This window comes from Myotis yumanensis, unplaced genomic scaffold (genome assembly GCF_028538775.1).
Source record: "Myotis yumanensis isolate MYYU_CA2020_CCGP unplaced genomic scaffold, mMyoYum1.0.hap1 SCAF_22, whole genome shotgun sequence".
Classification (NCBI taxonomy): Eukaryota; Metazoa; Chordata; class Mammalia; order Chiroptera; family Vespertilionidae; genus Myotis; species Myotis yumanensis.
The window spans coordinates 4,221,384-4,241,368 of NW_027223773.1; the positions used below are offsets into that span (position 1 = coordinate 4,221,384).

Sequence of the window (19,985 nt, forward strand, 5' to 3'; positions counted from 1 at the left end):
GGCTGAGCGGAGCGGGGCCGGCAGGTCATATATTCAGGATGGTTAAGATGGGAAGCTTTATGTATTTTTTACCCCAATGAAAAGAAAGTTACCTCTTTTATTTTGAAATATGCCTGGCCCTTGGTTTTTGCAGCAATGGTAAGAACTTTGGCATCAAAAACAAACTGAACAAAAGCTTTTAAGTTGGGCCAGAACACCAGCTGAGTGTTGCTTAGAGTCGATATAATTTTCCAAGCCATGTCAAAGGCCTCTATGCAGACTGACTCCGAGGAGGCCAGAAGCTGGTAGGGAAAGAAAAAGAAATACATAACCACCACGTAAGTTCAGGAACGGTATCAGCCTACAGTCATTCTCTAACCCATGGCTCACTGTCTCTACCTGGGGAACCAGCAGTTTCATGCAGCGAAACACAGGCAAAACGCGATCGGAGGGGAGGACCGTGAGGGCGGCGAGCGCAGCCTGCAGAGTCCGCGCTGGCGTCTGAAGGGCGGGCAGCACGGGGTCCAGGAGCGCGCCCTCCGAGGTGGGGGGAAGGGCGGGGTGCTTCTTCAGCAGGAAGGCGAGGCAGGCCCACTGGTCGTGGATGTACTGCGCAGCGATTCGGCCCCAGCCTGGGGAAGACGACGATTCTTCCAGAAGACTGAAACAGAGAGTCGAGTCAGTACTGTCCTTCCTTAAGTCTGGCTCAGCTCCTTTAAGTCGCTACTAGGTATCCTGTTACCGAAACACAGGAAACACACGAACCTCGACTTTTAACTTCCGTAAAGATAGGCATTCCCCCACGTCATGACTCACTGGAAACTAAACGCGGAAAGTTCATGGGTGTCCGTAACGGAGATGAACAATGTGGGACAGGAGACCACCCTGAACGGAGCCTCCGCTCCAAGTTCCTGAAACCCGCCCAGCGTCGGGTGGGCGATGCCCTGGAACAAGCATGGGTTTCCCACACGAGCAGCAGGACACCTCGCGGACATACTGCCCTCCGAGGGGACGCACCTGCTCTGCTCCTCCGGCTGCGGCTTCTGCAGCCTCTGATTGAGCGGGAGGGCGGCGAGGAGCTGCTCCGTGAGCCCAGCATCCGGAGGGTCCAGCTGCAGCTCCGGCGTCTGGTCGAGGGCCTCACACACCTCACACACCGCGGCCAAGGCAGCCATGCTGACCGCCCTCTGCACCTGCCTCCCGAGCGTCGGCACCTGAGCAGGAAACGCAGTGCCCATCACTAACCAGGAGCGTCCTGGCCGGGCAGGGCCCAGGCTGCCTGACCTCGGAGATCCCCCCCGCCCCTCCTGCTCCTGAGCATCAGAGGGCACAAAAAGGGAACCCAGTGCCCGCACTCGAGTTCACATTAGTTCACAGACTGGCAGCGAACAAATTCAGTGGCAGTGAAACCCGGCGGGGCAAGCGAGAAGACAACTAGCGCTCCATCTGGCAGGGGTCCCGGGAGCAGCACGCGACAGACCCCATACTGGTGTGTAGGCTAGGACCTCGGCCGTCACCTGGACCAAAAGCCCGATGGGCGAGTCGTATTTGAACTCAGGCTGAAGTGGGTCATAAGAAAGGCTCGAGGCCCCTAGGTAAGCATCTCCCTCAATCAGCTGTGTGCTGCCTTTGGGGGTGACACGGCACAGCTGTCCATGCTGGGACCAGGGCGGCTGTGGACGTGCTGCTCCGAGTGACCTCCCCCACCCCCCGCACAGGGAGCAGTTGCAGAGCCCACTTCCAGGGCTCCTGGGACACTAGCGAGTGGGGTGTTTCATGTGAGACACTTGGAACTCTACACGGAGGAGCAGGAGGAGGAAACGAAGACGTCCAGCAACTGCGGTGTCTGAGGCACAGAGACGTTAAGTGATTTCCCCGAGGGCACACAGCAGCCGGGATAAAGCCAGGATTCACGCCCAGAAAGCCTACACTCCAAGGCCTGTGCTCGTACCCACTCCGCCTTATTCTCATGTTTAAGGAATGCCTCCAGGTATGAGACCTGGTGGAGACAGACATCAATCACCCCAAAACAAGTGGGTGAAATAAACACCATAACGAGGCACAAGGAACACCAGGAATGAAGCAAGGGTGAGGCACTGACCCGAGAAGGCCTCTGGGAAAATGTGGTCCGAGTTGGGCCATAAAGGCTGCTGACAGGTGTGCACTGAGGGAGGGCTCTCTCAGGGACAGACAGACGGCAGGGACACGCGCCTGTGGCCCGTGAACGCCACCTGGCGGTCTGGAGTCCGCGGCAGAGGGAGGCAGCGAGGAGAGAAAGCCGGGCTGCAGCTCGCGGACACAGTGCCCTTCCTGAGCATGAGCAAGGGCCCCCCGGACCCGAGTGGTGTGAAGACTGCCGTCGCCACTTTCCTAGGCACCTGACATGAGGGGAACCCTACCCTCCTCAAATACTACAGACAAAGGGAATGATTTTAAAGTCAAGTTTCAGCAGATGCGTTTTATGATCAACCAGTATTCCATGTAAGCCTTCCCCACAGAACTACAAGATTACCAGCCCACTGTCCGTGTCCTGCAGGTGCCGGATGGATGCGTTCCTCAAAGGAGCAATGATTCTCAGGACGGGGCTGCCTCGCTCTCCCCGCTTCCCAGGGAGGCCCGCCAGCTCAGCGAAGACCTGCAGGTACAGGTGGCAGCGATCCAGGTCTGCGACCTACGACAGACAGTAACATCAACCAGCAGGGCCCACGACTGTCACAACACGACGAGGTCAGACAGGAAGTGGTGTGTGTGAAGCACTCACACACGCTGAGAAAGGCCATCCCCCAGGGGCCTTCCACGCGGTCCCCACGCAGCCAGGCCTCCTTCTCGGAGAGCCCTCGGGGACCCGCCTGCTGCGCAGCCACCTCACCAACCACCGCTGACGGCTGTTCTGGGAAGCGAACAGCTCCCCCGGCCTCTCCGAGCCCGAGAGGGAGGGGCCGGAATGAACCGCGGGTCGGGGACCCGGCAGAACAGGGCTCAGGCCCGTTGGACCTCCCACCCGCTCTGTGACCTCCGGCAGCTCCTGAGGCCTGAGCTCCTGTCCACACAGTGGGGAGGGTCACGTGTGGATTTTGAGAACTGAGAGAGCATGCTGAACGGGCGGCACCGCGTGGCGATGATTAGGCCGTAGTTATCACTGTGCCCTGCGAGGCCTTCCCTGGCACGGAGGAAGCAGAGGCTTCAGTAACCTAATCGGGTCTCCCCGAGCACCACTCATGCAGGCACTGTGCCGGTGCGGGAGGTGCTGGGGTTCTAGCAGCTGGTGGGTGACAGTGCTTGTGGTGAGAGGGGGGCCTGGGGAAGGTCCTGGAGAGCCGATTGGGCCGCTGCGAGAACACCTGAGAGGCAGGTTCGAGGCTGGGTCAGGGCACACGCCCAGGTTGTCACTGTGGAACTAATGGACTCGATGAGACAGAACCACTCTGTGGACGATCCTAACACCCAGCACCTCCCAGGCGGGGTGTGAGCAGGAGGGAGCTGCACGGTGTTTCTCTCCCTCCCTCCGTCTCTCTAAAATAATAAAAACTAACATAAAACAAGAAGGATGAAAATCACCCCATGAACACTCACACTGCTCAGTTCGTTCATAGTGAGTCTCCTGAGCAGGAAGCTGGAGATGCTCTCTGTGGCGGACACGACCAAGTCCTGAAGGAGAGGAGACACCGCATCTGTGTGGGGAGAAGTGTGCGACTAAATGGCAGAGATCAGCTGTTCGGTACCAGACACCGCAGTCTAGTAAAGCACAACCACGGCAAGCACGCGGGTGAGCCACTGACCAAAAGCGGATTCTAAGAATGTTACGGTCACCTCACGTGGGGGGCCTGGAACTGACCTGGAAGCCCCCTGGGAGTTCCGGCCCCGACAGGCGGCATTCGGTTCTGCTGCCGTCACCCAAAATACCAGACTCTGAACCGAGCTCTCCTATCCCATAAGCATATATTAAAACTAACCTCATCGATACTATCCTCAGGTTTTACCTAAAACCAATGTTTCTCTAGAATTTTTAAAACTTTAAATTTCTTCAATCCAAACGAAAGCGGTCGGAAAGGACTGGGAAGCCAGGGTTACGCTCACATGCTCCTCACTAGTGCCCACGGCTTCCCGCTGATGCGCACACATCGTGGCCTAAGGACGGAAGTAAGAGCTCAAGGCTTCCATCTGCTACTGCGATACTTCCTATAGGAAGGATTTTCTGCTTAAAGGCACTCAGAGATGGACATACTTAAAAAATGAATATAAAATTACTGCCATTCTCATGGTTTAGATTACTTTCTGCAGCACCTAGCCTAGAGGTAATTGGAAATGGATCTTGCTTTAACATATAAAATAGGGATCATTGTCAAGGGTCTAAAAATCAAGGAATAGCCCTAACGGGTTTGGCTCAGTGGATAGAGTGTCGGCCTGTGGACTGAAGGGTCCCAGGTTTGATTCCAGTCAAGGGCATACACCTTGGTTGCAAGCACATCCCCAGTAGGGGGTGTGCAGGAGGCAGCTGATCGGTGTTTCTCTCTCATCGATGTTTCTAGCTCTCTATCCCTCTCCCTTCCTCTCTATAAAAAATCAATAAAATATATTTTAAAAAATAAAAATAAAAAATAAAAATAAATAAAAATCAAGGAATAAACAATTTTTTTAAAAACAGAAGCAAATGAATCCCATTCTAAAGTCAATAGTACCCAGCAGATGTCCACACCACAGTGTCAGCCCCGGGGGAAGCTTGGCCCCTTCCCGCACCCGCCCCGTAGGAGAGACCAGGTCAGGATCTCCGCTTATTCTAAACACCAACAAGGTACCGAGCGAGTTCAGAGACCGGCCTCACCATCGCGGGCGCTGGCACCCTTCGGCGAGCACGTGCGCAGCAGCGTCACGAGCGCCTGCAGGCACCTGTCCGTCTTCCGCAGGGGCAGGTAGGCATTCGAACCCAACTTGGCGAGGGCGTCCAGGAGGGGCTCTAGGAATAGCCTCAGCACGTTCTGTGTCCTCTGCCTCTCACTGGACATTGAGAAACATCAAGAATTTCAAAAGCATAAAGAAACCATCTCCCTGTCGTTTGTGGAGCTGATGGACTGTGGGGCAGAGCCACCCCTGTGGCGAGCCCAACACCAGCGCCTCTGGACTGACCTCTCCCCGACCTGCTCACGGAGCCCGGGTCTGTCCTTCCCGGGAGGGCAGCGAGGCACCAGGGGGAAAGCTCAGGAAGAACCAATGTGCTCGCTCCGGGCACAAGTAGGAAGCACAGTTCTATCTGCAAAGTAAAATGCCGAGGCCCTGCCTCCCAATCAAAAACACAAATGCTAGTCGAGGCGAGGAGACGAGACATGTTAAAGATATAGGTATACATATACATATACATATACATATACATATACATACACATATACATATACAGTGTGTGTGTGTATCCTATATAAGCCCAGTGACCAAACGGCGGAATGACCAGAACGACTGGTCTACCAGTCGCTATGATACGCACTGACCACCAGGGGGCAGACGCTCAATGCAGGAGCTGCCCCCTGGTGGTCAGTGCGCTACCACAGTGGGAGCACTGCTCAGATGACCAGGATGAGCAACTGCTCCTGCTGCGAACCCCAGGCCTACGGGCAGGAACCCAGGCTGTGATCGTTGTCTCCTCACCCCAGACTCGCTCTGCTGCCTCCTCCGGATGCCCGCAGGCCGCCCCAGGCTCCTCCTCCTTGCTCCCTGCCGCGTCCTCTGGACTCCTGCAGGCCGCCCCAGGCTTGCAGAGAGCCCGAGGCCTACTCTGCCACTTCTCAGTGCTATTGTCCCTGGGCCGGCCCCAACCAGGTCCCCTGAAGAGGCGAGTGCTCCGGCTCCACGGAAGATGCCGGACCAGGGAGCAGCTGCTCAGAGGGCGGATCCACAGCTGCTGGGCTGACCTGGATGAGCGCCGCTCCCACAGCGGGCTGATCCCCGCAGGTCACGCCCCCACCAGTGCATGAACCCCGTGCACTAGGCCGTGTGCGTGTGTGTGTGTGTGTGTGTGTGTGTGTTAAAGATCTCTGAAAAACTGTTATAACCAACTAGCACTAGAACTGTCTAGAGAAAAGAGAGTTGATGTAACCAAAGTAAGTGCATATCATGCAATACACGGCCTCAGGAAGCTGCTTTTTGCAACAATTATCATCTGAGAGAACTGATCTGCTCACATCCTCAAAATATAAGACTGTTTTATCTTTATTCCTTTTTTTAAAATTACACATTTACCAAGGAATTAAATAGTCCATTTCTTCACCTAATCTTATCCTAGGATCTTACAAACCTTTCTTCTAATATTCTTACATAAAATCTGGGATTACTGTAGTTTGTCTAACCTTCTCTAAGTTACCAACCTGAGAGCCTTTCGTACTATTAATCTATTGTTAACTTATAATTAACGTGCTCCCAGTGCCCCAGGCCCTTCCTTTCCTGCCCTGTGGTCAGTTCAGGCCGGTCGGGGACAAGGCTGAACGTGCCCACACACCTGAGCAGCCTTTTCTGGGGAAGCTGTTTTCAAGCTGAGAAGCGCTTACCTGTGTTGGACCTTCCTTCCTTCCACGTCCACAGCCAGTAAGACCATCAGAGCAACCAGCTTGGCTTCCGCCCAGTCCGGCATCCGGCCGTTTTCTCCTGCTTCAGGGAGGACAGGCGGGTTTGCAAAGCATTAACAGAACCTGCCAAAGAGGAGGCTTCAGAAACAACGGCTCAGTGAGTGTGTCTCACCGACACTCAATTATAACAGAGCGCGGCCGAGGTGACACGGCTTGTGTTACACACACTGAAATATGAGCAGCCCATCTCTGCAGGCCTAGTCCCTCCATCCTTCTCTCTTTCCATTCCATTCGGTAAAGCCCATATCTTGATCTGAAAACTAGATAAAGTTCTTCGAAAACCCTTTGGTTATACCAATCCAGAAAAGTGATCTCGGACTTACTTTCCCAAGCAGGTGACGTAATATACTCTTGAACGAGGCTCTTGACGTAAGCGTTTAAAGAGCACGTCTCCTGAAGTCCAAGGGAGCCACAAGTTGAGGGTCGTCCAAAACAGCTTTCATTAACACGCAACCAGTCACAGAGCTGGGAAAGACAACAGTTATTACTTTATTTTAAAAACCTACCCGAACAAAGGGTTCCTAACTTCCCGAAGCCAAGTTGTTTTCTTCCACAACAAACTGAACTGAAATGACTGAATATAACAAAGTAATAAAATGTTTCCTGCCACCACTGAGCTGCACAGAGAGTGTCAACAGAAAACGTAAGCGTGCTTTCTACCCTCCATCCGAGATTTATCAACTCCACAAACAGGCCCTTAGGAGTTTAGAGGACCTCATGTGAAATGCACATGTGATAAGCTCTTCTAAAGAACATCTCTGTGGAAAATAGCACATTATGTAAAACAAATTACAACCTTAAATTAAAACTCATCCTAGCTTCACGTACTAAAACAAGAATGTTTATTTTTGAGAATGTGAATTTGAAATGTAAGTTATAATTAAAGTTCCTGCCTCCTCACAAGTTTATTTTCTATCCTATGTGCATTTTAAAATACATTTAAAAGAGAAATTAAATTCTGTCCTAGCCCTTCTCCATTACACCTATAAGATTTGCAAAACCAAGTCACAGAACTTCCCAGAATTCCTCTTTCATCATATGTAATTGTGAAATCTATGTTCTCAACTTTCTTTTTCCGATATATCTTAATGTACAAATGCATACATGAAGTTAAATATAAAGTAAATAACTAGGTCTTTCTAAAAGGTAAGAATTAAAAAAAAAATAGTATTTGTGTCCACTAAGGTAATCCCAAATACATGTACGGAGACATAATAATGATGAAACTAAGAATACCCCACCTGACCAAGGACAAAGCTGATGAGTGAATAAATCAGTTGAGACTAACACTGACCCCCCAGAGGGGCCAATGAGGGAGCCGCTCAGCCCATGAAGGAGGCCGCGCGTGTGGGTCTTTAGCAAGCAGATACCGTCTAGCAGTGAGGCCAGCCAGTACTGCTCTCTGCACAGCAGGTACTTTACGCTCCTCTCACACTGGCTAGTGATGGAGTCAATTAGCAAACATGTTTGTAAGATTTCAGAGGCCTTGTCATCAGACCCGTCCCATCTCACCTCTGTCCACAGTGCCGTTCCCCGGCCCAGGGACTCCTCCTGTCTCAGAGACGTGAGAAACGAGGACATGTCGGACAGCGACACTTCCTCCTAGGGGGGGCGGGGGGACAGACATGTTTTTAATAGTTACTCACTTTAAATCTTTTAATTGAATAAAAGAAAACCACCGTAAAAGCAACTTAGTATACTAAAGTACATTAGTGAAATCTTTAAAAAAAAAACTATTTTTTAAAAAGAAAATATTATTCGACTTCTGAAATGAAGATATTGATTATAACCAACCCATTATGTAAAATAAGATTGTTTTATAAATGTATTTTCCTTAAAATCAAGGTTACTATCTCACAGACAAGATGGTCACTACCTAAAAACAAAAACTTCCTACAAGAAATTACTTATTACTTAAACCAAAAGTGATTCTTACTCTTCAAAGCTAAAAAATGACCCCTGGCTTAAAGCTACCCAGGCTTTTACTCCCTGAAGGTGTGAGTCTTGAACTAAGGCCCCTTGCTCTAGGCCAGGGGCCCGCAAAGCCACCCACAGCCTGCTTTGTAAATAGTTTTATTGAGCACAGCCACATTCATCCACTCACCAACTGTCTATGGCTGCTTTTGAGTGGTTGTGCCAGAGACCGTATGACTCGCAGAGCCTTAAATATATACTGGTCCCCCGTCACAACACGGTATTATGGGGGCTCCGTAAAAAACACTAAAGACAGGACACATCCCTGACGTCGATTCCCTGGGAGACGTGTGGGGAAGGAGAGGAGACAGGGACAGCGCCTGAGCGTCCTCTGCCAGGGGAGCCCCCGACGTCTCAGTTCCCAGCGACATGCAAACTCCTCCCGGGGAGGCTCCTGAGACCCGGGTGTCCCTGATGACAAGACACTGTGCAGAGCCACTGCCCACACTCCAGGCACCCGGAGGCAGCCGTCAGGACAGGCCACGTGGTTTGTGGGAGCACTGCAGGCAGAAAGCCGCTCTCATTGGTCGAAGAGCCAGCCCTCTCCAAGTACGCCAGCCAGGGGCCAGCCAGGGGCCGACCGTGAAACAGGGCTCGCAGGCCTGCTACGTCCACTTCCGCACACCCACCCGCTCGGAAAGAGTGCACACGCGTGAAGGAGATGCACTTACCACGTCGACCAGGTTCATGGCCGCGTGGAGCAGATGGCACTGGGCGGCCCCGCGCAGCAGGATCTGGTGTGTGGCCATGGTGCACTGGAGGACGCCCCTGACACGACAACAGAGTTCACCCCACATCCACAGACGCTGCAGTCAGCTGTTGCTGACAGGCTGGTGTAACAGCTACCACTACGCACTCCCCAGTAAGGTCACTAATAAGAGCTCCATCTCAGTAGCAAACACATCTCTTTTAAAAACAATGAGACCAGAAATGAAGACCCTTTAAAACAAGAATTTTACATTTAAAAAAAAAAATACTTTGTAGTCTAGTTTCCTACACGTCAATGTAATAAAAAAACCTACTGGCCTTATTTTAAAGTGGTCATAGCATGCATTATGGCACATACTTAAATTAGTAATTCATAAAACAAAATAAGTTCAATTAAATTTTTTTAAAAAAATAAAATTAAGAGCTCAAACATCCTAATGTGAATATTAACTAAAACCATTTGCTAGAGCCTGGGCTGGTGTTCCCAGTGGTTAGAGCCACCCCACCCACCAAAGGGCCTCGGGTTCGATTCCCGGTCAAGGGCACAAACCTGGGTTGCAGGTTTGATCCTCAGGCCCGGTCAGGGCATGTGAGAGAGGAAACCAACAGATGCACCTCTCACATCAATGTTTCTTTCTCAATCTCTCTCTCCCCCACTTCCTCCCTCCCTCCCTCCCTCTCTAAAAATCAATGGGAAAACCATGCCCAGGGTAACAGGAAGCACCAGCCCCCCATGTGAGAACCCAGACCCAGTACCTGAGGGCCAGGAGGCCTTCCAGACCCAGGGCTTTGCATCTCGGGACACTGGCCAAAGCCTTAGACAGAAACAAAATGGGAACAGCACACCAATGTCTACTCGACATCTTCTGAATCAATTTTAACAAAAAACTACCTGAAAGAAAAAGTTTTAAATATCACCGTTGCCAACAGCACGTGACCACACGCTCAACATCATTAGCCATTAGGTAGGAAAAGCAATTCAAACACCCTAATGCAGGGGTCCTCAAACTACGGCCCGCAGGCCACATGCGGCCCGCCGAAAACATTTGTTTTTTTACTTCAAAATAAGATATGTGCAGTGTGCATAGGAATTTGTTCATAGTTTTTTTTTAAACTATAGTCCGGCCCTCCAATGGTCTGAGGGACAGTGAACTGGCCCCGTTTAAAAAGTTTGAGGACCCCTGCCCTAATGCGATGAACTTCACACCCACGAGTCCGCTGTCTTCAAAGGACCGGCAATAACCAGGAATGTTCACATACACGTTTTCGCATAAACAGTGCTTTCCATTCGTGACCTGGGGCACAAAGTCTTCCAAAGGCAAGTGCATTTCTCTTTCTGCCTCCCTAAGTCAATAGCTATGAAGGGGCTTCACCACACGGATATTCTGTTTGCACCTTTTCCCTAAAGCCTGGTTCTTTCTTCCTTCCGCCCATTTTACTGATTTTTGAAAGTCAATAGAAACAAGTAGAAAAGAGGGCACGTGGCCACACCCCTTCAGACGTCCCGCCATGGGCTCATGCCAACACTGGGGTCAGTCACGTGGGGACGTGTGCCTAGTGACCGCGCACCTGCATAAGCCTGACAATTTGCATATCCTCGAAAGAGGAAACGATTTTGATAATACTGAGTATAACGGTCATAGGATGGTGCTTATAACCAATATACTGAAATAAATAAATCCTTAAAGGTAACAAATTAAAAAAAGAAAGAAAACCTTTACTGCACATACTCTTTAGTTCTTCTGGAAGAAGAGAAACATAAGCAGCTAAAAATCTCTGTAGTTTCAATCCCAGTGGAGACCCACTTCCTATCTGCTGGCCCGGCGACCTAGACAGAGAGGAAGGACACACATTTAAAATGTATTTACAAATGAGCATCATGGAAACTAAATGGACTGTGGCCCAAAGTTCTTTTAATAAAACAATGGGACCATCTTTTATTTCTGAACCTACTTTTTATTTTTCAGTAAAATACTGAGGACCCTTCTGATTACAAAACACCAGGACCTTCTAGGGAAATGGACGGGGTTAGTAACGTGCTGTGCTAAGTAGGCATGGACTCCCTCTTCATGACACTTTGCCTGACACAAATGTATGGAACTTGCTAAGTAAAAAATCTAAATATGATCATTTAAAATGACATTTTATTACTTCCAATATATGATCCAAGGCTTTTAAGTCTTTGGGTATTAAAGAAAGACATGTTAGGAATAAGTTACTTTTGCAAGAGCACTTGTTTGTTAACATCTACTAAAGTCACCTTTTCTCGCTACATGGTTCTTCCAGAAACGTCACCTGCTAACTGAACAGAGAGCTAGAGAACGGGCCTCTCGTCGTAGCTGTGTCTGTGGCTTTAGAAAGGCTGGCTTTCCTGCTCCCCGACTGTCTAATCGCTTCAGAAAACTAGTCACAGTCATGAGTTATTTGAAAACTAAAAGTAATTGGCAAATCAAGCATTGCTATCCTCCTTCGATATTTATCAGATGGGACTAAATACCAATATAACTTAGCACTAAGTTAAACTTTTTAAAGAAATCGACGGTGGGAGGCTTTTTCCTGTTTAGAGGTGTACCACGTGGAAGACTTGCAAGCATGAACTTAGACTAAATTAGAAAGACGACACAATTTCAAAAGTGAGGGAAGTTTTTGAAGATATAATTCAGGAATATAGATGATGCTCAACACACAGGGTAAGGCACAACACGGACACGCTTCACACGCCCACCTTTCCCACAGGCTACAGGTGGCCAGTGTCCGGCAACGGCTGCCGCACCAGACGTGGAAGAGGAGGTGAGAACGAAGCCTGTGGGACGGACTGGAACTGGACCGGTTGGTGCGAACCCCTGGTTGTTAATGCGGTGGGTGGACAGACAGACAGACACTGAACTAGATAGAGGTGGGCAAGTCTGCTCAGCAGACAGAACTGAGAAACAGATGAGCACACACAGGGAGAGAGCGAGATTGAGCAAATGTGGTAAAATGTTAACATCTGGGGAACATAGACGAAAGGCAGGTGGGATTCTTTGTATTACTCTCACAACTTTTTAGTCACACAATAAAGTTACAAGAAAAAGTTTACAGTGCTGGTTAGCCAGTCACTACATGTCCAAGAGGGCCTAGAGGAGGGAGAACGGACGTGAGAAAGGAGGTTGTGTAAGACACACCTCCCCAAGCCCAGGACGGAAGGGCTCAGGGAGGAACGGAAACCAGGAAAGAGAAGAGGAGCAGCGCTTGGTACAACAGCAGAAGAAAGGCAAGAAGAACAGCAAACAGGAGAGGCGACAGGATAAGAAAAAGTGGAATGTCTATTAGGCAACATACATTATGTACCAAATGCATGAGCCAATCTGGTCATTTTGCATGAACACGTTCAAGTTATCAAATACACATGACCGCATTGCTGCTAAATAACATCGTATGTGTTTACCTGCCATAGAGAGAGCTCTCTGAAAGTGCGTCCATTAACGGTCCAATAATAAACTAAAAAGAAAGGTATCTGATGTTAAGTTGCAACCATAACTTGGAAGTGAGCTTGCCTCAGCTGCACATCTACCCAGGGTGCCGAAGAGCCGTCCTTAGCGCAGCTGACCTCTTGCGCTGTGGGTTAATTTATGACAGACAGTCTTGGAGGGTCTCAAAGTAAGTTGAGAATTTTCTCACCTGATAAAAACGTATAAAAGAGAGAGTTCACGTTGGGTCAAGAAGGAAGAAAGGGAACCCAAAACAGAAACACATGGTGGAAATAAAGGGAGTAACAAAGGAAACACAGAAAGATACCCAGGAGAAAATTTAAGCCCCTATGCCTGGAAGATGGGGGGAGGGGATTATATCTTCAAAAATATAATAAAAATGTGTTACTAGACATTGATCAAAAACACAAGCTAACAGGAAGTGCAGGGGCTGGGGAGGGGGAAACTGAGGCCCACCCAACACTATAGCACGTAAGAGAGAGCTGGGAAGGAAAGGCTGTCGTTACCTCCGAAAGCTCCGGTGAAAACGGAAGCACCTTCGTTTCGTAGAGCTGCAAGAAATGGGTAACCCCTTCCTTGGCCAGGATTTTGTTCTCGCTTTCCAACATCCTTTTGTAAACACACAGGTGCCAGGAGGGGTGCAGGAGCCACCGTCCTGCGGGAGAATCTCGGGGTGACACTGGGCCCACGCTTTGCTGGTCCATGTAGACTATACAGTCATCAACAAATACCCTCTCGGCACATAACTTCCTCCCAACTCCACAGAAGTGAGTTTGTGTCTAATCCCATCCATGGAACTTATAATCAAAATTATTTTCTCATGGAAAACAGACAAAAATCAAGTGAAAAATAGTACATCTGACTCACCCCTTTATCCCAGTCCTTAGCATAAATCGGACACTAAGTAAACTTCTAATTGAGTGAGGGGGAAAAATGAGATGAATATGTACTTTAGAGATAGTGACTCTTTTGACATATCCTTTAATTCTGTTAGAAAAAAATTCAGCATTTTTAACTCATGGCATTCTATAAATAAATCGGTCCATTATTTGTAACTTACACCAAGATACTTTGACAACGGTGATTTTTCAAAACCTGTCATTGCTATTTAATTTAGTATGCCAAGAGCTCTGGGCAAAACATAGTAATAAAAGCATCATTTTAATAGTAAATGTCTAAGGGAAATCACAACAGCATTCAATTATATGCTAGCCCCAAGCAAGACAATGGATTCTCAGTCTGTGAAAAATCCAGTATCTCAGGAAACTATAGCAATCAGCTCAATAAAGCTCAATTCCCAAGGAAATCTATTAAAGTTGTAACATTCTAGAGTAGGCACTAAAACTCTTTACATAGGTTAATTCTCATGTGTGAACACAGTAATGCAGAATTTCATCATTAAAACAATGTTAGCATTTCAGTGATCTAAACGTAATTTCATAAAATACTAAAGAAAGCTCTAGCTTCATTTTATTTCTCCTAGAAAGCTCTCATAATAGAGTATTCAGGGTTTAAACACTATATTTGAAATTATATCTTGGAATTTTCTGATCCTGAGAAGTCCAAGGTATAGAACTGAAACCCCTAAACAGTAACTAAGAAACAATGACACAGATATATTTAGAGAATAAGAATGGAAAGCAGTTAAAATATATAATAACAAAGAGCTACTATTTAAAGTGTAGAATACAGCGTCATTAAGACATGCCCAGAATCCTTCTCTTTTAGGGATATCTGCTGACAACTGCAGAGCAGAGATCTGCTGCTGGGGAGGTGCCTGCGGGTGTGGGAGGGGCTGGAGAGGCTGCACCTGAGACAGGCACAGGCTGGCCACAGGCTGGCCACAGTGGAGGCTGGGTGATGGGTTCATGCAAACTCTTCTCCTGTAAACATCTGACGTCTTCCGTCATCAAGTGTTTAGAGAATTGCCCGCGTCTCTAAATCACAGGAAACTCTGCCGCCATTTAAAAACCATATTCTCAGACTACCTAAGGCAGCGGTTCTCAACCTTCCTAATGCCGCGACCCTTTCATACAGTTCCTCATGTTGTGGTGACCTCAATTTCATTGTTACAAATTGAACATAATTAAAGCATAGTGATTCATCACAAAAACAATATGTAATTATATATATGTTTTCCGATGGTCTTAGGCGACCCCTGTGAAAGGGTCGTTCAACCCCCAAAGGGGTCGCGACCCACAGGTTGAGAACCGCTGACCTAAGGAGATATGCAGATGCATTTGGATAGACTGCTAAGTGAGAAGATGATGTTACCATCAGTGCAGAAGGTACGCTATGCAATGTTAGTAGCAGATTCTCACCCTCTTCTTTACACTTTTGTGGTTTTTCCCAATTCTCTATAATGAGCAAGGGCTAGTTATAACATCAAAGGGGAAAAAACGACAAATATTATTAAGAAATCAAACTAAAAGTAACCATTACCGGTTTCCTCTGACACCGCATATTCAAACAGGCTGTTTAGCTTTGGCAAAACTGGCTTTATCACATGTATCTGAAAACAAAAGCAAAAAGGCACACGAGATGAAAATCCGCCGTTAAAATCTTACAGGAATTTTAATCTATTTGCGTAACAGCAGCCCTTCTGTTCCCCACCCCTATGTAAAAAATAAGCAGATGCCTAATTCTTCCAGTTTTTAAGTAATAAAAATTCAAGTATGTAAAAGTGTGACAAAGCTAATGATTGTAACCTAGAATATAGTGACAGCAATTTGCATATGGACAGTGAATATCATACATTATGTCATGAAATCCTCAACTGTCCTGAGAAACAGGGCTGGTCATACGTGTATATTACAAAGAGGAAAAAACACGGAGATACATTCTCTAGTCACTCGAGTTGCTCAAGGCCACACATTTAGAAGTCAAGCCAGTTCAATGTTCTTCGTGCTTAGCCTGTGTTGCAGGTTCCATTCTAATTTATTTATCTTCCAAATATACATAAATCAGTTTCTAAAGAAACAGTGGGGGTATTATGGATCTACTGACTAAGGAAAACCAGAAAAGTTTATTTGAATTTAGAAATGCTCTTTCTGTATTCCTCATCCTTTAATTCAGTCCACAGTGCATGTGGGCGGAGGCCTGGGCGACTCCACCGCTGGCTGCCCCCCTATGGTCTGCAGCTCACAGACGGGGAACCCCTAAACCGGGGTTCCCAAGTGTGGTCCCCAGAGCAGCGGCAGGGGTGTCTCCTGGGATCTGATAAAGTATTCAAATTCTCAGGGCCACCTCAGACCTACTGAATCAGGAACTGGGGAGCGGGCCCAGCTATTTATACTTTAAGCCACGCGGGGGATTCGAATGAATGTTCAAGTTTGAGAACCACTGCACCAGATTAGGTCATCTTAGGAGATTCTGCTCAACTTAAAAACTTTGATTCTACGAAAACTGATTTGAAGTCCACTGACAATGATTTTTCAAGTTTCCATCCTTAGGACCCGGTTGGCACAGATATAACAATTAAAAAAGAAAAAACGCCTACAAAATTAAAAGGCAATTATTTACCGAATAACCATTTACCTCAGAATAGCTTTAAGTAAAATTTTCCTAAGTGTGTATTTCTTTGGAGGTTATTCATAATGTCAAGGAATGAACACTTCAGAAGTGTCAGGGAGGATCGAATAAGACTAAATTCTCTGAATGCTAAGTTAAGTCAACTGAAAGTATTCTTTAATTTTCTGGGTTGACATCCCATTTTAAATTGCATTTATGCCAGAAAACAAGACACACTATATCCAAGTTGGTCTTTCTGTATTGCTTTTACAGAATGTTTGGGGAGGGGGCAGAGGAGAGAGCTGGATCTACATGGGATTTGTTAAAATATGTTAACACTTACCTGATTTCCTTCTAGAGTTTCCATTATTAAAATATAGTTTTCCCAAAACTTGAGAAGCTCTTCTTTTTTTTCCTCAGACCACCAAAACAGACTTGGGCCTGTTATAAAGTTAAAAGGAAAATTAGTTGGCAAATTTTACGTGTTTCTTAACAATACTAGACCTTAAAGTTTTGCCACTATTATCAAATGCTGTCTTCTCTAATTAGGAGGGGGTCCAAAATAAAAGCCTAGAAAAAAAAAAAAATTAAAAAAAAAAATATATATATACATATACACACACACACTTATATTCCTCCAGAGAGGAAGGGAGAGGGAGAAATAGAACATAAATGATGAGAGAGAATCATTGATCGGCTGTCCCCTACACACCCCACACTGGGGATGGAGCCCACAACTCGGGCACGTGCCTTGACTGGAATCGAACTGTGACCTCCTGGTTCCTAGGTTGATGCTTAACCACTGAACCACCCTGGCTGGGCAAAAGGAAATTTTTTTAAAAAATTAAAATTGCTGTTTTGGAGTTCTGGGTAAGAATGACAGATTTGAACACATAAACTCTTTCTCTCCCTAAGAAGCTCCCTGTATCAATAAGAGTTTTCAAAGGCAAAAACAAAACCAAACCAAGTGGAATGGAGAAAACAGGAACAGACAACCGCGATGAAAAACAAGCAGGCTCAAGAAGAGTGAGCATTAAGCTGGAACAAGGAAAACAAAGAAAATTTTGATTTACAAAATCACCCCAACCCTAAGGAACTGACACAAAGTTACTGTGAGCAGAGTTGAGAGTGAAGCTAAACTGCAGAGGGTTTGTGCAGTGAGTCTAAGAGGCGGTCGGACCCAGGCCCCCTTCCTCCTGAGCAAGAAAAAGCCTGGAATCTGTTCTCTGGAGAAGGCAGACGGTGACCCCTGAATTGAAATACACTGCACACAGCCGAGCTCAGGGCGAGCAGCCATATAAAACTGGGGGCCAGGTGATCAGGGACGCATCCTGGGTGCCGAGACCCCCGCTTCCACCTGCCCTGTCATCATCACAGCCCCTCAGGTCCCAGCCTGCTGACCACCGTTGCAGGTTCGATCTGTTGGGCTGCATGCAGGAGGCAATCAGTCGATGTGTCTCTCACATCGATGTCCCCCCCCCCCCCCCCCCCCCCCCCCCGCTTCCTAAGAAAAGCAATGGAAAGTTTTAAACTTACATGAAAATCTAATCTGCTCACGACTTCAGACAAAAATCCCTGAACAAGTAGCTATAGTTGAAAAAGTAGACATTTCCTGAGACAATTTCTGAATCAATCCATTTCGGACTTTGCTAGCTCAAGGATGGATTTAAGATAAGAGAAGTATATTTTCACACATTTCAGTAAACCAACCGATCAAATGTCACACACCAACCTGAAGGGAGGCCTTGCAATTTCATCTACTCTTTTCGGTAAGAAAGCAGTAAGAAGCACAGCTCAAGATGTAAAAAAAGAATTTAAAATCTGACTCATTCTATTGAACCAATGGCAAAAAATACCCTAAACAGGCTGACTTAAGGACCATACAATTAACAAACATTAGTAAATCCTGCTCCTTAATTACCAAGGAAAATTTCAAAAAAAAAAAAAAAGTGATGGTTTCTATTACAGAATTCTAACTCAAGACTGAGTTCAGACCTAGCCCGTCTGGCTCCGTGGGTAGAGCCTCGACCTGCAGACTGAAGGGTCCCGGGTTCGATTCCGGTCAAGGGCACATGCCCGGGTTTCGGCTCGATCCCGGTGGGGAGCGAGCAGGAGGCCGGCCAATGGTTCTCTCTCATCATTGATGTTCCTCTCTCTCCCTTCCTCTCTGAAATCAATAAAAAATCAAAGACCAAGCTCACCTGGTCAGTACGGGTAACTTCCAATCTGATGGCAGCTAACTGACCCTTCCCCCATACAGTGCCCACGTGGGCCCTGTCCCTAAATCCCCAAATGATCCCGCGGGTCGGGAAGGCTGGGCACCGCCCCCTCCCTCCTCCCCCTCGGCTGCAGTGGCTGGTGTCACTCTAGATGAAGGTCCCCGGGTTTTCGGGGCGCTATGGGGACCACGGGAGTAACCACATTGGGCCTGGATGGGAGAGACGACCTCGAGGGGCTGGTTTCCAAACCCAGGCACCTCCCTCCCCTACAGCCGCGCAAAGCAGAGCAGGGCCGGGGTCGGGCGGGCAGGTACCGTTTGCTTCCCCGGAGCCGCAGGTGCAAGGGACGCCCTGCTCAGCCGACACCTCCGCCGCCCGCTGCAGCAGGTACCGCGCTTGCTTGCGGGTCAGCGCGTCCTCGGCGTCCGCCAGCCCCGCCTGCACCGTCCGCCAGAACCGCGCGCAGCGCCGCGCGTCCGGGCCCGCCTCGCGCTCGCCGGGCGCGGGCAGCAGCCGCTCGGCCAGGGCGCTCAGCACCTGCAGCCGCGGGCCCACGCGGCCCGGCCCCGAGGGCGCCACCAGCCCGCCCCACACGGCCCGCAGCGCCGCCCCGCCGCCCCGGCCCAGCGCCGGCAGCAGCCGCCCGGCCGCCAGCGCCGCCGCCTCCCCGTCGCCGGCCAGCGCCAGGGCCAGCGCGGCCTCCGCCACGCGCTGCAGCAGCGTCCCGTCCTCGCGGGGCCGCAGGCAGGGCCCCACGGCCGCCAGCACCTCCACGGCCGCCTCGGCGCCCCCCCTCGAGGCCGGGCACGGCCCCCGCGGCCCGCAGGTCGCGCAGCGCCTCCTCGGCCAGCGTGGCCGCCAGCGGCGGGCCCCCCGCGAGGCGCGCGCAGGTCCGCAGGGCCGCGCCCGCCGCCCTCAGCAGGCGCCGGCGGGGCCGGGCCGGCGGGTCTGCGTCCGGGGCCCCCGCGGGGCGGGCGCGCAGGCGGCGCAGCAGCGGCACCAGGTACCCGGCGGCGACCTCGCGCGCGGCCTCCGGAAGCGCGTCCCCGCCGCCGTGCGCCGCCTCGTCCTCCAGGCGCTGCAGGAGAAAGTGCAGCGTCTCCACGCGCTCCGCAGACGCCTCCCCGCGGCACAGCGTCCGGAGCAGGACCCGGGGGTCCCGGCTCTGCCCGAGCAACGCTTCCGCGAGAACCCACTCCATTTGCCCCGCGCGCCGCCGCCGCCGCCGCCCCCGGCGCGTAAAATAGGCGAGGCCGAGGGCGTGCGCGTGCGCTGCCGGCCCAAGCGGGGGTGTGCGCGTGCGCAACCGGCCCAAACGAGGGTGTGCGCGTGCGCGTGCGCGTGCGCGGCCGGCCCAAGGGAGGGTGTGCGCGTGCGCGGCTGGCTCCGGAGCTACCACCGCTCCCCGGTCCAGCTGTGCGCAGTGTGCAACCTGGTCCACCAGCGCTGCCTGGAGGCTGGGCCTGGGCCCGCCCGCCCTGTTTGCCTCGTTTCTTAGTAAAACGTCAGTGCCT

General features: G+C 49.7%; 1 protein-coding gene across 1 annotated transcript in view; it reads right to left on the reverse strand.

Annotated features, from left to right (window-relative positions):
* TARBP1 (TAR (HIV-1) RNA binding protein 1) overlaps positions 1-19,676 on the reverse strand; it is a 31,765-nt gene extending 12,089 nt beyond the window's left edge. Inside the window, 18 exon segments of the mRNA XM_070401303.1 lie at positions 93-281; positions 379-640; positions 997-1,193; positions 2,492-2,650; positions 3,553-3,650; positions 4,802-4,974; positions 6,513-6,612; positions 6,914-7,055; positions 8,103-8,192; positions 9,236-9,332; positions 10,029-10,164; positions 11,003-11,100; positions 12,700-12,752; positions 13,249-13,397; positions 15,185-15,254; positions 16,596-16,693; positions 18,786-19,260; positions 19,262-19,676. Of these exon segments, the coding sequence (XP_070257404.1) occupies positions 93-281; positions 379-640; positions 997-1,193; positions 2,492-2,650; positions 3,553-3,650; positions 4,802-4,974; positions 6,513-6,612; positions 6,914-7,055; positions 8,103-8,192; positions 9,236-9,332; positions 10,029-10,164; positions 11,003-11,100; positions 12,700-12,752; positions 13,249-13,397; positions 15,185-15,254; positions 16,596-16,693; positions 18,786-19,260; positions 19,262-19,672 (2,997 nt within the window). The 5' untranslated portion in view covers positions 19,673-19,676.
* Positions 19,677-19,985: the final 309 nt, after the last annotated feature.